The sequence below is a fragment of the Lactuca saligna genome, chromosome 9, assembly GCF_052625555.1.
Source record: "Lactuca saligna cultivar CGN05327 chromosome 9, ASM5262555v1, whole genome shotgun sequence".
Lineage (NCBI taxonomy): Eukaryota > Viridiplantae > Streptophyta > Magnoliopsida > Asterales > Asteraceae > Lactuca > Lactuca saligna.
In genome coordinates this window covers 8987688-9006580 of record NC_136425.1, presented here as the reverse complement: position 1 = coordinate 9006580, position 18893 = coordinate 8987688, and the positions used below count along the sequence as shown (strand labels likewise).

Sequence of the window (18893 nt, the reverse complement as noted above, 5' to 3'; positions counted from 1 at the left end):
ATATAGATAAAATTACATAAATGGTCCATTTTACCAAAAATCATAACTTCAATCCTAACTAATTTTTGTAATATGATTCATGTGGTTTCTAAAACTTATATAGTTGGTCCCGATCTATATATATAAAATGACTTTTCTACACAATTTAATTTCATTTATCTTTTTTCTTATTTAACTAATATATATATATATATATATATATATATATATATATATATATATATATATATATATAATCATTCATCTTTATCCCACCTCAACCGTATCATTTCAATAAAACACACCATTAATCCCAAGAAGAAAAAGTCAAAATCATTGATTACTTCAAATTCTTTATACTTAATTTCACTTTGTTTTTCTTTAGCTTTAAATTACCAAATCATGAACTCTAAATACATGTGGATACTCTAATATCCTAAAAAATTCTTCACTAAGAGAGCTTTTATTCTCTTCATCTACTTCTATATTCAAATTGAAAAACAAAACAACTCTAAATAACTAAGATCACTACCATCAACATTTGTTTCTTGTTTCACAACCTGCATTTGAATTATAGACAAATACGTGATGTATAAGTTCTTTAATCGCCTACCTTTCTTTAGCACCTGTCTTCAAGGATTTAGCCAAGAAATATTTGTCGTTGTTCAGAAGTCACTTGGAAAACTCTATTATCTCATTGGAGTATCCTATCATGTATAAAGCGGACACCAGCCTGTTCATCTCCGGTCACGAGTTTATAATGAATTAAGTACATTTTGTTTCATAAAATTCTTAGAAAAGTATATAAAATGCCCCTTAAAATATGTATAATTTAACACGTATCAAAATACTTCACACTTGGCTTTTGTTTGCCCTCAAGCAAATATATAGGATAACTTAAGTTAGATTTATTTTTCATTACATAAGATAACTCTATTATAAACCCACTAATTTCATTAAGCTTTAATGCGCATATCTATGTCTAAATCTTAATAACTTTCTCAGTTTTAAATACTCACAATCTTTATAAATGTTCTCCACTTACTATGAACAATACGTACTTTTGCATCTCTTCGAATATACATTTTTAATAGAGACATTCAATCTCAATGTATTTTTTACTATTTCACCATTTCAGCCAAACACAATCTATATCTGCTTAAGTTTCTAAATGTTTAATTACAACTAGGGAAGGAACCATGCTTTGCATGGGTTGGGAAGGGTTTTTTTTCCAAAATATTTGATCAGGAAGCATAATACATAAAATATAGAAGGGAACTATAGAAAGTATCAATGATCTCTTACACTTTTGCAATCCTTTTTGTAGCACCTGGTTCCTGGTACGTAAAAATTCATCTTAGTTTTCTTCATTTTTAGCCTTGGACTCGGCGAGTCGTAGGTCCGACTCGCCGAGTAGAGACGTGATCCGGAACACGTTTAAGTTGGCGACTCGGCGAGTCCCCGTTGTCTGATGAAACCCTAAATTTTAAGGGTTTGCACCCTATTTAAGCCTTCTTATCCGCCCCAAGCTCGCCCCTTTCACCCCCCCCCCCCTAGAGCCTTATACTTCGTTTAAGCTTGTTCCTTGTGAGTTTGAAGTATTTTGGTGTGTTTCTTGAAGATTTGGAGAAGGAAGGAGAGTAGATCAAGAAGAGAAGAAGCAGGCCAGGTTTATTGGTGTTATATCAGTGATTTCCTTGAGGTATAACTCATTTTCCCTCTGTTTTCATGCTTGTTATCCCTTGTAGCTCCATGAAAGTCTGTCTTGAGCCTTTCCCCAAGCTTGTTTGTGTATTAGAGTGGATGATAAGTTGTGTAGCCTCTAGATCTAGGCATGATTGAGCTCCAGGAGCTTGGATCTACTGCCTTTATGGAACCATAGTGCATGAAAGCCCTAGATCTACTCTTTTGGTGCATTTTGAGCCCTAAATCTCTCATGGGTGTTTATTTACACGTAAAGTTGGAAACTTTACGTGTAAACTAGGCCCTAGGAACTCAGATCTATGAATGGCATGGGCTGGATTCAAGCAAAATCGCGTGTATAGTATTTGCATGTGGCAGACTCGGCGAGTCGAGTCGCGAGTCCCTAAGTTTTCCCCCTTTTCGTGTTTGCGGTTTGGAGTAGTGAGTCATAGAGTGTGACTCGGTGGGTTGGAAGCCAGACTCATTCATGTAGTAACTCAGCGAGTCAATGCCATGACTCGGCGAGTTCAAGGCAATCTTCATGCCTCAAGAACGGACTCGGCGAGTTGTTCATACAACTCGGCGAGTCTAAGCATAGAGTGTTCTTTAGATGAAGACGAACTCGAGGAGTTGTTCATACAACTCGGCGAGTAGAATGAAGATCGTTGGGTCATCAGCTTAGAAGGAAAACTCGTCGAGTCAATGCCAAACTCGACGAGTAGAGATGGGTTAGTGGTCAGATAAAGGGATAGGGACTCGTCGAGTTGACAAGCCAACTCGGCGAGTCGGGTCAACTGGAAATTGACTTTGACTTTAACTAAGTGTTTGGTGGGAATTGCAGCCGGAGGATTTCCGGAGCAGCAGCAGCAGACAGACCATTCCCACATAGATCAGCAGCTACGAGGTGAGTTACCTTCCAGTAGCGGTGGGTCTAAGGCCACAATGTCGGCCCACCAGTAGGGTTGTATGATAGATGTTTGTCTCTGTGATATTCATCTAGGATTGCTACTACCTGTGATATGCTAATGTGCTAGTAAGATATGATGATATGTGCTAATAACAGTAGGGGGAGATAGTCCCCCGTATAATGGTCGATAGGGTCGAAGGGGCGATCATGCCCAGCCATGCTAGATAGATTATGTGATATATGTGTTATGTGGTAGTAGTAGGGGGTGAAATAGTCCCTAGTATCCGGTTGAGAGGACCGAAGGGGAGGCCAAATCCCAGATATGCTAGTCAGTATCCGGTCGAGAGGACCGAAGGGGAGACCAGCACCCATATATGCTAGTTAGTATCCGGTCGAGAGGACCGAAGGGGAGGTCAGCTCCCAGATAGACTAGTATGTATTCGGTTGAGAGGACCGAAGGGGTAGGTCGGGCACCCAGATATGTCTGGCAATATATTGTATGTTATGTGATTGTATGGTATGTGGTATGTTGGGGGAACTCACTAAGTTTCGTGCTTACAGTTTTCAGTTTTGGTTTCAGGTACCTCTTCTTCAAAGGGGAAAGAGCCGGCGTGGTAGCAGCCCATCAAACACACGCTTGTATTCCGCACCATGAGATCTTCCTGGGGATTGTACTCTGACGTTGTTATGTTTTTTTTATAAACTGTTTTCTAGACACGCACACTTTTATGAAATGATGTGGTTGGTGTATGTTTTACTACTAATGTTTTGCTAAGTATATGTTTTCAAAAATGAAATTTTTTGCTCGTATTTTTGGGATGTTACACTTTTGCCATAGTCAAAGTCAATTGTTGTAACAATCACACATTCTTATCTTTATGCATATCAACAACAATAACATTGACCTTAAACCATTCCGATTCTAAAACATGAAGCTCCTCAAGAGAAGGGATCATATCATATTTCTCTTCAAGTCTTTTTTAGTACCAAAAAAAGGAAGTTTAAACAGAGCTCAGAATGCCCTGTCAAAAGAGAGGACCTCGACCCCACAGACAAAAAAAATTCAATATGCAAATATGAGAATTAGTATAAAAAAGCTTAAGGGAAAACTGCCTCTAAGGATATGTTGCATCTTTAATACATTATGGTATCAACTATTTTAAGAAAATCAAAACGAAGTTCAAATTTTTATAGTATAAAAAGTTAAACAATGATAACTATTTAAATGCATTATAAAGTAACCTTAAACGGAAGCATAAAACCAGGAACGGTATACGTGTGTACTTTCTTCGATTTGGGATTGGCCTGCTTCAATACTCTAAAATCTTTTATTTTCTTAAACATTTCACGCATCATACACGAAGTATATTTCCAGAAATACGTACCCCATGCAAACCTGCAATTTTAATTTATTTATTATAATTAGTGCATTGTGTACTATTGCGGGAATGCTTGTTTTAAAGGTAATACATGTTCCAATCATCTATATTATCAGCAAGCTTGTATACTGCTGCAGGAATGCTCGTTTTAACGTCCCGTCCGTGTAGACCCTTCAACAAAAAAAACAAGTTGGATAAGCATCACAATATATTTATCTTGTAGTGCCAAATAATTCGGGGACATAATCAAGTCTTCTAAATCTTTCAGCCGCAACCGTGCATCAAAAATATATGGGAACAACCGAGCACGGAGATTTGAATTTGACTAGCCTTTTCGTCATGGAGTAAATCCACATAAGGACCAACTTTTAAACCACAAATGAGAATATATTCAGTTTCACCAAAATCCAACTGGATCCCCTATATCAAACAGAAACCTCCCCATTTCAAATATTTGTTGACTCCTTATTTCATGCAACATCATCATATGCACAAGTAAGGGATTATCATGTGGGCTATGCATTCCTAAGAATATTCCAATGAGGTAAGTTTCGAATAATACTCATTGTGATTGTGTTAGGCGCGGAAAATAGTCTTTAATGATAGTCCTCACAACACCTTTCAAAGTTAAATCCGGTTTTGATTGAGATCTTCGTGCTACACAACAAAAAAATGTTATTTCATTTAAAACATTACTAATTGAAAATAAAAAAAACAAGCTTCCAAAATTACTTTTCTAATTCGGTTTATGAAATAAATAGCAACATACTTTTTATATATAACTAAATACACAAAAGAAAAAGGCAGCAAAAGTAGAAAATAGAAATTGTGCAAAAAACATTTTTAATGTCATTCCGCAGAGACCAGAGGTCATTCCGCGGAGTCATCTCTGTGGAGTGACCTCTAGCCTCTGCGGAGACCTGCATTTCTTCGTTTATAACATTCCGCGGAGGTAGCACATCACTCCGCGGAGCACCCTTTGCGGACTGACGTCTCCCTCCACAAATAGATCATCCCAAAAATTGTTCCTGTGATTTGTAAACCTAAAAATTATAAAATTGTATACATATTCAATGTAGTAAAATTCGTTTTCCTCTAATTTGAATCATATTCGACAATTTCGACATTAATAATTAGATGGGAATGTGAGAAATACTCGGGAACCGTATCCATCAGCCATAACATCGGGGAAGTCGCGGTCCATCGGTGATGGATTTCAAGTGCTTTATACTCGATTTCTCCGAAGTATTCCGCCGGAGTTGAAGTCGTTTGATGGCGTATTCCGCCGGATTTTAAGTCTTCGATGATTGACTATGCGAGGTGATGCGGAGTGACAAACACAAATGAGGACCACTGGGGACCAAAAGAGGACCCCTACGTTTTTCTCAAAAAAAAAAGTTGAAATTACGAAATTACCCCCTCTACGCGGAGATTTCATGGTTCTGCGGAGGGTCCTCCTCGGAATGTATGTCTATAGCCAGAAAAATCTATTTTTATGACTAAATTTAGAAATTGACCCCCTTTTTTTTTTTTTTTTTTTTTTTTTTGCTGTATTTTCCCAAGAAAAAACGTGACTAGACAAAATAACCATAACTTGATAATCATTTATCTATAAAACTATTATTTTTTTCAAAATTAAATTATTTATAATGCTCATTACCAAAACCTTTAACAGAAAATATGTTCTCCTATTTTGCAATTACCAAAACCTTTAACAGAAATTACGTTCTCCTATTTTGCAATTGACAATATCATTTCACAAAACACATTTCATGACAAAGTAGTTTTGCAATGTCTACTTTTTGAAAAGAACGTTTATTTACTTGTTCAAAATGCGGCCATTTTGTATACTCACTCCTCCCATTTTGGTCATGTTGCTATTAACCCTTTTATCATCTCTTTCACATTTCATATAACATTCTTAGCAAACCTATAATCTTCCTATATTTTTTTTAAGAAAAAAAAAAATTATCAATTACACATCCAAATTGTCATCATCACAATCAATTACAGCATTTTAATCAAATTATCATATAAATTAACAAATGAAAATCAAGACGAAAACATGTGGAGTAAAAAAGAACATCACATCACATTGCCACACGGTTTATGCACTTTTTGCCTCCTCCAACAAAGCTTCGAGTTCCCCTTTTCTGTGTAACTTGACAGTCTCTGCAACAAAGAAAGACATATCCATCACATACTTACAATCATAGTAATTACCTCATTATCTAGAAATAGTGAAAACAAAAGGAACATAATCATATAATCCAACAAATGAGAAGGGGAGAAGGGTAAAGATCATCATATACCAGAACAACCACCTATGTGTTTGCCTCCTGTTGAGAAAGATAGAAATGACCAAATTAGATTTTAAGTGGCTAGTTTAAGTTTAAACTGATATAATGGAAAAAGTTTTTCTGTATTTTGCCCATAAATGGAACTAATGAACACATTTATGGCATCTCCTTCCTACGTACCAATAAAAACATTTGGGACTGTATGTTGACCAGTAAGTCGTTCAAGGACCTTTTGTAGCTGTGGTCCTTGGGCACCTGAAAAAAAAAAAAAAAAAAAACCATCTTCAGTGTTCCCAAATTGTAACAAAATATTTGCAAACATTAATAATCGCGATTTGTTTACTTCTTTTTTTTTTAAATAAAAGAGATCGATTGGTTAGGGTATGTAGGCCCCATAATAACAAGCATATGACATGTGGTGTTTGATAAGATGATTGATCAGATTTGAACGAAACGTGTAATGACTTGTAAGAAAGGTTTATTGGGATAAATGTGAGATTAAGTGATCAACACAGTCTCTAACTTAAACCAACCAACTACTAATTTTCATGGTATCGAAACACAAACTGAAAGCCCAAACCCTAACTACAGCAGCTAAATGCACCAAAAACTTGCACGAAATTTGATTCAGGATTAAATGAATTTGCCTAGAGCACCTCCAAAAACTGAAAGCCCATTCCGATCAAAATCCTCAATCCAATTATGTGTTCTAATTTGGAAAACAATTGATTTTCCCTTAATATACATGAACACAGATTACATATTAAGCATATAATCGCTAATTTTTATCACAAAACCACCAATATTAACAAAAGGTCACTTACCCATTTGGTCCAGTTCAACAACGAGTGGCTGTACACCAAGCCGATTGAACAGAGATTTCACCTCAGAAGAATACCTTCACAATCAAAATCAAAAACAAAAACCCCAATTTTAAATTAGCCGAACCAAACTTCAATCTCAAAACGGAAAACCCAAAATAACTTACGAACACCAGGTTTTGGAATAGACGACAACTGGATTATCGGTGATGGTTTTCTTCACGGTCTCTTCTAATCGAGATCCAAACGAAGCGGTCATAGCATGGATCTTAAAAGCACCATGTTTTCTGATTGACGAAACTCTTCTTGATGAGGTTTTGTGGGAATAAAGTTTGTTGCTGACGAACGAAAGGCAAGAGGGTGAATTAGGGAAATGGTAGAGAGCGGTGGGAGATAGAGAAACAGAGGTGAAACTTCTAGTGAACTGAGAAGTTGCTGCCATGGTTGCTCGCTCCTTTTGGTTGTCTGTGACCCTTTTTACTCTTTTACACCAAGGGCTTTTTCTTCTTTGCCTTCTGCGTCAAAACTCAACCTTTTCTTTGCGCAAAAGAAAACAGAAGAGACAATAGTTAAGTATGTATTTGATAAACAATTATAATAGTATTTATTGTTTATTTAAGAAATCAAATACCTTCATATTTTCCCATGTTATCCATATTACAAATGTACTTTGGAGTTTGGACACTTGTTTTAAATGGGTATCATGTGAATAGCAAAAAAATAGAAGGGTATTTAGGATAGAGTTCTCGAAAATTTTCTAGTTTTCAAGAAAAAAAAAAAAAAATATATATATATATATATATATATATATATATATATATATATATATATATATATATATATATATATATATATATATATATAAATTTTAAAAACGCGTTTGATTTGTTCGGTTTTTTCAAAAATTCTAAGAAAATGAAAATTGTCATTTTTTCAAATTCTATGTAAATTAAAAAAGTAATTATTATAATTTGCTAAATTTCTAAGATGGAAAATAAAAACTCAACTGGTTCCAATCAAATTTGTTTTCTAAAAGTTTTATTGAAAATCGAAAATGATAATTATTTCTAGTTTTTGAAAATATTTTTTTGGAAAATGAAAATAGTTTTTCACAACCAAACGCAACCTTAATTTTTTTATTTGAAGAAACTTATGTTTTTCTTTTAAGTGTTATCGGTTTATTTGGTGTTAAAATGAGTTTCAAACAAATAATGTTTAAATTAGTTAATATATTACTAAAATAAAATATATTGATGAGTTAGTTTATGATATTCAACATTGGAGAAAAATATTAGACAAAATTTCATCATTGGTCCTTGTGGTTTGCAAAATATTGGACTTTAAGAACTTCTTTAGAAAAACGTCATGCCGTTTGTAACGCCCAGGATTTCATATAAAGTCCACCAAAAAATCATTTATCATTTAAAAGTTTAGAATAGTTTTAGTGTACTCTGAAATACAAGTAGTTATCACAATTATCGTATTGATCTCAAGTCCATGATAATTCGGGCGTCACAAATATAAACCTGCAAAACAAATTATCATAAAAACATAAGCCTCACGGCTTAGTGAATAACAACTACCAAAAACATAATCAGATAAATCATATAAATCACATTATAACTTATTTCTCACTTAGGTAACAATAAAATTATGTAATTAAGGGTGTTATCATAACCAACCTCTCCGTGATAATCTAATTCTCTTTCGGAATATACTCATCAATTAATAATTTATCTTTTTGCAATTAATCTATTTCGCAATCGTGATTATTCTCCCAATCAATGATCTCTCTCTCTCTCTATTTCTCTCTCTCTCTCTCTCATGATCTATCTCTTAATTCACAATTAATCCATCAATATCCCTCATTATCATAATTTATCTTTCTCAATATTAATAAATTTATCTATTAAGATATATGTCTTTCAATGGAAATTAATCTTTCTGTCCTAGTCTATCACTTGTTCATGAATAATTTATCTATTGTTAGTACGGCGAACTCCAGTCGCATACTTAGCTCTTCAACCCAATGGTTCATGGTCCAATAAGCGTCCGATAATTCACTTTGTGTAAGATAAACAAGAGCGAGGTCAGACAACCATACCAAGGGTCGGACCCCGATATATCTCTCCGATGTCTAAGTTATATTATGACTCTTAATGTTGCTTTAGTGTTAAGGAATATATGTTCTCCTTACTTACATCCCCTGGTTATCATGTCTCTGGGGAGTATTTATAGGATGCGCATGGTTAGAAAAGCCCATATCCTTGACCGGTCTTCCACTTATTATATGGTCTACAAGCAGGCGTGTTTCTTGTTCTTTCCTTGTTTATTTTATTTGTTTCATACTATTTTGCATATTTCATAGGATACAATTTCGAGGCTTGCGTACGATGTATTCGAATTCATGTTTGTTCGAAGCAAGTGGCAATGCCTATAGCGCCGATTTGGTGAGTATCGGGTCGGTAATGGGTTTCCTTGAACTAATGGCCTGGTACACCATTAAGCCCCCCAGTCTGAAGAGTAAAAGAATATTTCCGAAATATTTTTGCCGTCCAGACTTGTAAATCCATATCGGTTATTGTAAAATCCTTCGCATGATGTGCATTAAATGCTTGCGTTGTCGCATGTCATCTTTCTTGCTTTGACTAGATTGCCCTTAATATATGCTTTAACTGATCCCTCTGATTATTTATTGGTTAATCCTAATTTCTTCTTGTAGAAACTTCTTTACATTGCGTTCCCTTTGACTTTCCCATCACTGCGACTGGTATGGATGATGACATATCTGCAGTTGTAGCTGCGTTTGAAGTGGACTGTTGCATGGTGGAGCAATACACTCATGAATATCACATTTCTCACGTACTTGGTCTCCAAGTTCCATCTTCATATTTGTCTGTTCTTGATGTCCTGCTTGGTAAGATTGGTTTCTATCTTCAACGTCTTGTATGTGGGTTACAGTTACCCCTGTCTCGCTTCTTCTTGAAAGTTCTTTGTTATTATAAATTTCATTTTGGCTAGCTATGTCCGAGTGCAGTGTCAAAGATTGTTACTTTCGAAGTTTTTTTTGTTTCTCATGAGATACCACTTGATGTCTCCTTGTTTCGCTTTTTTTTACCGCTTGAAGAAGTATGGTGACTGGTTTTCTTTCAATAGTCGTCACTTTCCTCTTTATCCAAATTTACCTAGCTCTAATGGGAACTAGAAAAGTAGGTACTGTTGGGTGGGCATACATAACTTGTGTTTGCCAGAAGTTGTACTTGCTCTGTGTCATATGCGTTCATGCTAGAAAGCCCGTTGTCAACTACCAGTGTTATTTGTATGTCATGTCGGTTTGTCTAATCTTTTTACTAGATTTAGCACAATTTATTTTGTCTTCTCTTTCCCTGGTTGTGGGTAATATCTTGATATAAATTCTACCTCCTGGTGTTTTCTCTGTGCTCATTTATTATTGTAGACGGGAGTAAATACGCCTTTCAATGGATATCCTATTTGGCTTGTGATATCTCTCTCAAGTCTATTTTAGTGGATGGTGTGGTCCCTAACCGACATGTGGACCCGATGAATTCGACGCCCGATTTTCCCATTACTCTTCCAGGATTTGGGTTGAATGCTTTCTCTATCGATCAACTTCATGACATATCTTGTCATATGGTTGGTGTAACGCCAGCAGATTCGGGTTAGTCAATTTAGAGACAATAACTATCAAAATGACTTTTTGGTGGTAGATTATTTTGAATGAATAATCTTAACCTAGTTATAGTATATGTCACAAGGGTTCCGTACATATAAAGAACGCCGAAATCCGAATTATAATGAAGAGGTTATGGCTCGTTGAAGCTTTACGGCACAACACCGCGTAACGTAAAAAGTGAATTTTTGATAAACTACTTTTTAGCCGTAGAGATCCAAATGAAAGTTGTAGTACACATTAAACTGAAAGCGTGTGAAACATCCCAAAAATACAACCCAAAAATTTTGTTTAAAATCATTACCAAAAACCATGAGTATCAAACTTCACATCAAAACATAAGTCGTCTAATGCAAAACATCATAAAAATCTGTCAATGTATCATGACATGTATCAAATATTAGAGTAAATATCCCAGGCTAGAAACTGTGGTGTGTGCCATGCGATCGCCTCGAGCCCTTCCCTTTGCTAGCTGAAGTATCTGAAACCAAACTGAAAATTATAAGCATGAAGCTTAGTGAGCTCCCCCAAACTACCACATACCATACACATATAACATATAACAGACAATACTAGGGATGAGCAAAAACCGAACCGAAAAACCGAAAAAAAAACCGACATAACCGAAACCGAAAAACCGAAACCAAAGCAATAACCGACGGTTTAGGTTTGAATTCTACAAAAACCGAAAAATAACGGTTTAGTTCGGTTTTGACGTATAAAACCGCCCATAAAAACCGAACCGACCCACATATATATTATTTATATTATGATTTAAACTTTTAGTTTTAGACTTTATGTTTATTTTCAACAAACTGTTAATGGTGTTAAACTTTGATCTTTTGAACACTTTTATGCTTTTATAATAATAGAATCCGTACTCTTTATTTTATTATATTTAAAGTAGATAAAATACTATTTATGGCAACGTATTTTCACTAGGTTTGAACCCACAAAATAGGAGCTCATAAACCCACAGTTTAAAACTGAAAACCCAACCCAAAAAACCGAAAAACCGACCCATGCAAAATCCGAACCTATATGGGTTTAAAAAACGAAAAACCGACTTTCTACGGTTTGGTTTGGTTTTAGCCGAAAACCGACCCAAACTGACCCCTGCACATCCCTAGATAATACAACTATGGGACACTGCCCAACCGCATCGGGACGAACCCGGCATCGGACTCTTACTCGGCATCGGGCTCACCCCGGCATCAGACCACGTCTGGCATCGGGCTCACCCCAGCATCGGGCTTACCCCGGCACATACACAACATATCATACATCATATACACATAACATAACATATAACATATAACTAACATGCATCAGGCTTGCCCTGAAACACATACCACATAACATGCATGAATCATAAAGAAATCAAGCATACATATACTCTTCTCAGGACCGCCCCGACATGAAACCGAAGTTCGGAAACATATAATGTGCATCAGACTAACACCGCCATCAGACCGAAGTCCGACATAATCTTAATACATAAACGGGCCAACATTGGTTCCTTCGACCCGTTCCTACTGGAGGAAAACTCACATCACAAAGTTGTCAGTGAAATCTCGTGGCGAGGAATATCTGATAGTTGCTCCAACGTCTCCCCGGCTATCAAAATCACAGTAACACTTAGTCAAGATCTATAAATCCTTCTCAGGGTAAAATGACCATTTTACCCTTGGTCAAAGTCAACGCTCTGGTTAAGGTTAAAGTCAAGGTTAACTCCCAGTCAACCCAACTTGCCGAGTTATTTGCTAAGTCACCGAGTTCTATGCTATCAGACCCATGATAACTGAGTCAACACTTCGAGCCCCATCGCATACTCACCGACTTCTATCTAGTACAGACTCAGGACAAAATGAGTCAACTCGTTGAGTCCCTTCATATACTCACCGAGTTCCTCAGCTTCTTAGTCTAGATCTCGTCCATCTAGTCGAGTTACTTACTATCTTAACGAGCTCACTCAGAAACTAAAAAGGTTTGGGACCACGACTCGACTCACCGAGTCGCATGAACAACTTGTCAAGTCCCTTGAATGCTAAATCCATACACTCAATTCTAATCACTTCCAATGCATCCATCTCACAGATCTGGACTCCCTAGGTTAGCATAACACGTAAAGTGGCCAACTTTACGTGCATGCATGGTGTTATGAAGCTAAAACACCAAAACCAGGCTAAAATGAAGAGCTAATGCATGGAATGGGGACATGGTTGAATAAAGGTGGCAACTTTGAGCTTCTAGAGCTCTAGAGTGCCCAGATCTGAAGTCCTTACGTCCCCAAAAGCTCACAACTCGGAAATGGCCTAAAAATGACAACATGGATCCCCAAAAGAAGATCTAAGTGAAAATATGTCAAGGTATAAGCTTTATACCTCCAAAGGGTCTGAAATGCAACACAAGCCCTGGATTTATTGCTTCTTCTTGAATCACCAAGGGTCTCCTTCCTTCTCCTAGCTTCAAATCACACAAATGGTAAGAAACTAGCTCAATAACATACAAGGTTGATTAGGGTTTCGAGAGTAGGTTGTGGAGGTGATGGAGGCTGATGTGGAGGGCTGATATGATGCTTAAATAGGGTGCAAACCCTAAAGATTAGGGTTTCCTCCTGACGGACCTACTCGTTGAGTCAAGGCTTTTGAATCGTCGAGTAGTCCACTTAAAACCTGCGTCCAAACTGGCATATACTCGACGAGTAAGGGCTACCAACTCGTCGGGTAGCTCTTACAAAACAAATACAAATAAATTAGATGCACACCAAGAATGGGACGTTACATTCTCCCCTACTTGTCTTAGACTTCATCCTCGAAGTCTGTTGTTTCTGAAAACAGCTTTGGTTAGTGCTCCCTCGTCTCCTCCTCGGGCTCCCAAGTCCACTCTGAGCCTTTACGGTGCTTCTACTGCACGTTCACTAGCTCAACCCCCTTGCTCCTCAGCTCCTTCGTCTTGCGATCTAGAATCACCACTGATCTCTCAATATAATTAAGGCTGTCATCAACCTGAATATCGTCTAAGGGTACAACCACTGTGTCATCCACTAAACACTTTTGTAGTTGGCAAACATGAAAGGTGTTGTGTCTGGCTGAATTCGGTTGGAAGATCCAGTCTATACGCTACCTTTCACACTCGAGATTTGACTCTAAAGGGGCCGATATACCTGGGGCCCAGCTTGCTCGTTTCCAAAACCATATGACACCCTTCCAGGTTGACACCTTCAGGAGGATCATGTCACCCTCCCGAAACTTCAAGTCTGAACACCGCTTGTCGGCGTAGCTTTTCTGCCGACTCTAAGCAGTCTGAATCCTGCTGCATACCTACTGGATCCGCTCTATGGTCTTGAGTACTACCTCCATACTCCCCATGACCCTACAACTGACCTCACCCCAACCTATTGGGGTCCTACACTTCCTCCCATAGAGCATCTCGAAGGGAGGCCGGTCTATATTGACATGGTAACTGTTGTTATACGAAAAATCCGCTAATGGAAGATACGTATCCCAACTATTCGAAATCCAAAATGCATGCTCAAAGCATGTCCTTAAGAGTCTAAATCATCCTCTCACTCTGTCCATCCTTCTAGTGGTGTAAAGCGAAGCAAAAATGGAGACAAGTACCCATCTCGTCTTGAAATCGCTTCCAAAATCTGGAAGTAAAACGGACATCTCAGTCGAACACCACTGACACAGGCACTCCATTCCATGCAACTACCTCTCGTACGTAAATCTCGGCTAACTTTTCGGCCGAGATGCTCTCCTAGGTCGGTATGAAGTGGGCGCTCTTGGTTAACCGATCCACGATGTCCCAAATCGCATCAACCCCATGTGTGCTCCTGGGAAGCTTATTGATAAAATCCATAGTAATGTCCTCTCATTTCCACATGGGGATGCTAATGGCGGTATATTGACGTGAGGCCTCTGGTGCTTTGCCTTGACCTTCCTGCAGGTTGGACATCTCTTTACGTACCATGCTACATCCTGCTTCATGCAGGGCCACTAGTAATCGGGTCGAAGATCTCTTTACATCTTCGTCGCCCCAGGACGGATAGAGAACTTGGACTTGTGGGCCTCATCCATCAGTATATGTTGTACTCTGCCCCAGTATGGTACCCAAACCCTCACATGCAGGGTTAACAATCCACGACTGTTATAATCAAAGGAGGCTACTTGGCCTATAATTCGTTCGCACTTCTGACGCTCCTCCTTCAGGACCTCGATCTGCACCTCTCAGGTCTATTCCAGCAATGGAGTAATCATTGTCATCCTCAGATAGATTTCTCGGATCGGTGCCGCTACCGCTTTGTGGCTTAGGGCGTCAACCACTACATTGGCCTTGCCCGGGTGGTAAATGATCTCACAATCGTAGTCCTTCACCACATCTAACCACCGATGCTGCCTCATGTTCAAATTTGGCTAATCTATGAGGTACCTCAAACTCTTGTGATCCGTGTAAATGGTACAACGGACCCCATAGAGGTAGTGTCGCCAAATCTGTGTAAATGGTACAACGGATAGTTAGCCTCGTGAGGCTTCAGCTGTCCCGTGGCATAAGCTATCATATGACCCCGCTGCATCAACACTTCTCCCATGCCTGTGATCGCGAAATCACAGTAGACTACGAAGTCATCGACATCTCTAGTAGAGTGAGAATCGATGCCTCGCACCATCACTGCCTGCTGCTCAAGTTCCCAGCAAAAAACCACCAACTTCTTGGTTAGTCGGGTCAACGGAACTACAATATTGGAGAAGTCTCGAATAAATCTCCTGTAATACCCTGTCAGACCCAGGAAGCTCTGAATCTCAGTTAGAGACCTCAGAATCTCCCACTGCATCACGACCTCTATCTTGGCCAGATTGACCAAAATACCCTTCTGGTTGACGAGATGCCCAAGGAATTGCACCTCGTACAACCAGAACTCACACTTGGAGAACTTCGCAAAAAGTCTCTCCCTCCTCAGTGTCTCCAACACCTCTATCAAGTGCTCCTCATGCTGCTCCTGAGTCTTGGAGTAAACCAAGATGTCATCAATGAATACTATTCAAGACCGATCCAACATCGGTCAGCACACGCGGTTCATAAGGTCCATTATCTTGGCTGGAGCATTAGTGAGCCCAAACGCCATCACTACAAACTCATAATGACCATAGTGAGTCCTAAAGGCATTCTTCTATACATCATCATCCCTGACTCGCATCTGGTGATACCCTAACCGTATATCAATTTTGGAAAACCAAGATGCTCCCTGAAGCTGGTGAAACAAATCATCTATCCTTGGAAGTTGGCAACGGTTCTTCACTATTACATTGTTCAGTTCCCGGTAGTCTATGCACATGCGATGTGACCCGTCCTTTTTCTTCACAAATAAGATCGGGGCTCATCATGGTGAACTGCTCGGCCTGATAAAACCCTTGTCTAGCAGCTCTTGCAGCTGCGTAGACAACTCATACATCTCAGGAGGAGCCAACCGATATGGTGCCTTGGCTATCGGAGCCGCACCAGGGACCAGATCAATCCTAAACTCAATCTGTCTCTCCGGAGGTATCCTATGTAAATTCTATGGAAATACATCTAGGTACTCTCTCACTACAAGTACATCATCAACTATTCCCTTACCCTTCTCCCGGGTATCCATGATATAGGCCACATATCCTACACAACCCTGGTGAAGGTGGTGCCTCGGACTCGCTGCTAAACATAAAATCGGTCCGCGTTGTGGCCTCTTGACCTGGGTCACTAACTCTCCCCCACTAGAGGTGTGAACCCTCACTAGCTACTGCTCACAATCAATCACTACCCCATTGGGGCTCAACCAATCCATACCCACTATAACCTTATTCCTATGCAGGGGAATAGGAACCAGGTCTACCAAAAACTATTGATCGAATAACTGTAGCGTACATCCTCTGTGAACCCTCGTGACCCTGACTGTCATGTGATCTGCTATCTCTACATCCAATGGGAAACCCAGCTCCCCTAGAGCTCTTATAAATCGCTTGTTGAGCGCGAGTGACACAAAAGATGGGGTGGCACCCGCATCAAATAGCACCATAGTTGATATATTGTTCACTAAGTACGAACCTATAACAAAACATGCAAACATAAGTAACAAACAATATCGATAAAGAGATAAGAGAAAGATACATGCCCATCACCACGTCAGGAGCTGCTTGTGCCTCCTCTACAGTAAGATGAAAAGCCCTGCTCCGTACCGTAGGCGCCTCAGCCCGACCCTGATGGCCATCTGTAATCCTCAATGTGGCAGGAGAAAGTGCTTCCACCTCCCCTGCTGTTGCTAAACTCGGGCACTGGGACCACTTGTGTCCCTTCTGATTGCACTAAAAGCAAATTGGATATGATGTTGTGGTGGTGGTGGTAGTGGCTGTGCAATCTCAGCTCATATGACCAGTTCAGCCGCACTTGTAGCAGCCCAAACTCCCTGCCTTGCATGTTCCCTCGTGCATCCTGACACATTTGCCACAACAGTCGTGGCTCTGTTGGCTCCGATATCTGTGATCTGATACCTTGGGCTTCTTGCCCGAACTCCCTGACTGACCCCCTCTAGTTTCCTCTTCCTCTCAATCTTTAAGTCCAACTCCCTCTCTCGAGCCCTAGCAATCATGTCCTCCAGAGTCTTGCAGCTGGTGCGGCACACAAACTGGTGGATATCACTCGACAACATCTCATGATATCGGCCCTTTTTTCATCTCCTCGTCTTTTGCATATTGCAAAATGAGAATGGCTATTTCCCTAAACTTGGCGGTGATCTCTGCCACTGTCTCTGTTGTTTGCTCAAGGTCCAGAAACTCTCTGGCAAGCTGCTGCACCTCTATCACGGGTGCAAACTCAGCCGTGAACCGGGTCGAAAAGTCACTCCATGTCATGGCATTAAGAGTTGCATCATCACCCATGGAATGTCCGACCTCCTCCCACCAATCACGTGCCCTGTCCTTTAGGAGACAGGACGCAAATCTAACCTTGTCCCCCTCGGGACATTTGTTGGTGCGGAATGCATTGGCGACATCCTTTAACCATTTGGTGCTCATGATGGGGTCCTTAGCCCCATGTTAGTTGGGAGCTCCACAAGCTCTGAACTCCCTGAAAGTCAGCGTGTGCGACCTCATCATGGCTGCTACCTTAGTGCGTAAAGCAATCAATATCTCATCTAAAAGCTCAAGAATGCCCTCCTTGATCGTGATGAAGATCACATGAGTTTGGTCTAATATGTTGCGCGTGATCTCTGAGGATATGAACTCCCTAGTTTGGTAGTCTAGCTGCTCAGCTTCAGAGCCTGAGCTTGATCCCTCACCTGAATTGCGAACTGCTGGTCTACAACATAAAACCACCATTCTGAGAAACACATCATAACAAACATCAGGATACTAACATAACTTGAGGGATCATATACACTACAAGCTCTTTGGATTCATCTCAACCTTCCTTGACTCGAGTACGGATCCTCTGATTTCAGTAGTACAAGCCCATACTACCTTCCACATTTATTTGTACTTTCCTCAAGAACTGCCTTGACTTCACCAAGTCCCTTCTACTACTAATGCTTCACGTGCTACTCTCATCCTAGGCTTGCCTTAGGGAAATCACCATCCCGCTCTCCGCTATCAGCTGCATATGAAGTCCATGTTATCCTCCCCTAACTAGCTCATGAATACTATTACATATCACCCAGACTAGATAATTCTTCGAATGAGAGATCCTACCCTACAACGGTTGGACTCAAACATTAGTTGCGAAATAGATCTAGACCTAACCTTCTGAAATTATTTAGTCCTTGCAATATGTAACTTAACATATTCGTTTACTAGTTAGTAAAAGATAACTAAAACTCCTAAAAGCACAAAGCAAGCAACATTCGAGCATTGAGTACACATGATCAAGCATATACTAATCATGCTATCATACTGAGTAATCTGTACTAGCATGCAGTTCTCATATAACTGATACACATATAACAGACACATAAGGAATCCTTCCTAGATCCTTAGTCCTTATCTAGCATGTAGTTCTCATATAACTTGATAAGAATATCATAGCATAAACTTGTATGGGTAATTTGGGAGTACTTGTTTGAGCTCGGCCGATTGCATGTACCACACCTTTTTTTCTTTTTCA

The 18893-nt window shown here is 39.3% G+C and overlaps 1 protein-coding gene across 1 annotated transcript; it reads right to left on the bottom strand.

Annotated features, from left to right (window-relative positions):
- Positions 1-5874: 5874 nt before the first annotated feature.
- Positions 5875-7632, bottom strand: GRXC5 (Glutaredoxin family protein). The gene is made up of 5 exons (XM_078976345.1): positions 7237-7632; positions 7073-7146; positions 6429-6503; positions 6261-6287; positions 5875-6120 (listed from the first exon to the last, which is right to left on the bottom strand). The coding sequence occupies exons 1-5, from the start codon at positions 7509-7511 to the stop codon at positions 6056-6058; spliced, it is 516 nt and encodes a 171-aa protein (XP_078832471.1). The 5' UTR covers positions 7512-7632; the 3' UTR covers positions 5875-6055.
- Positions 7633-18893: the final 11261 nt, after the last annotated feature.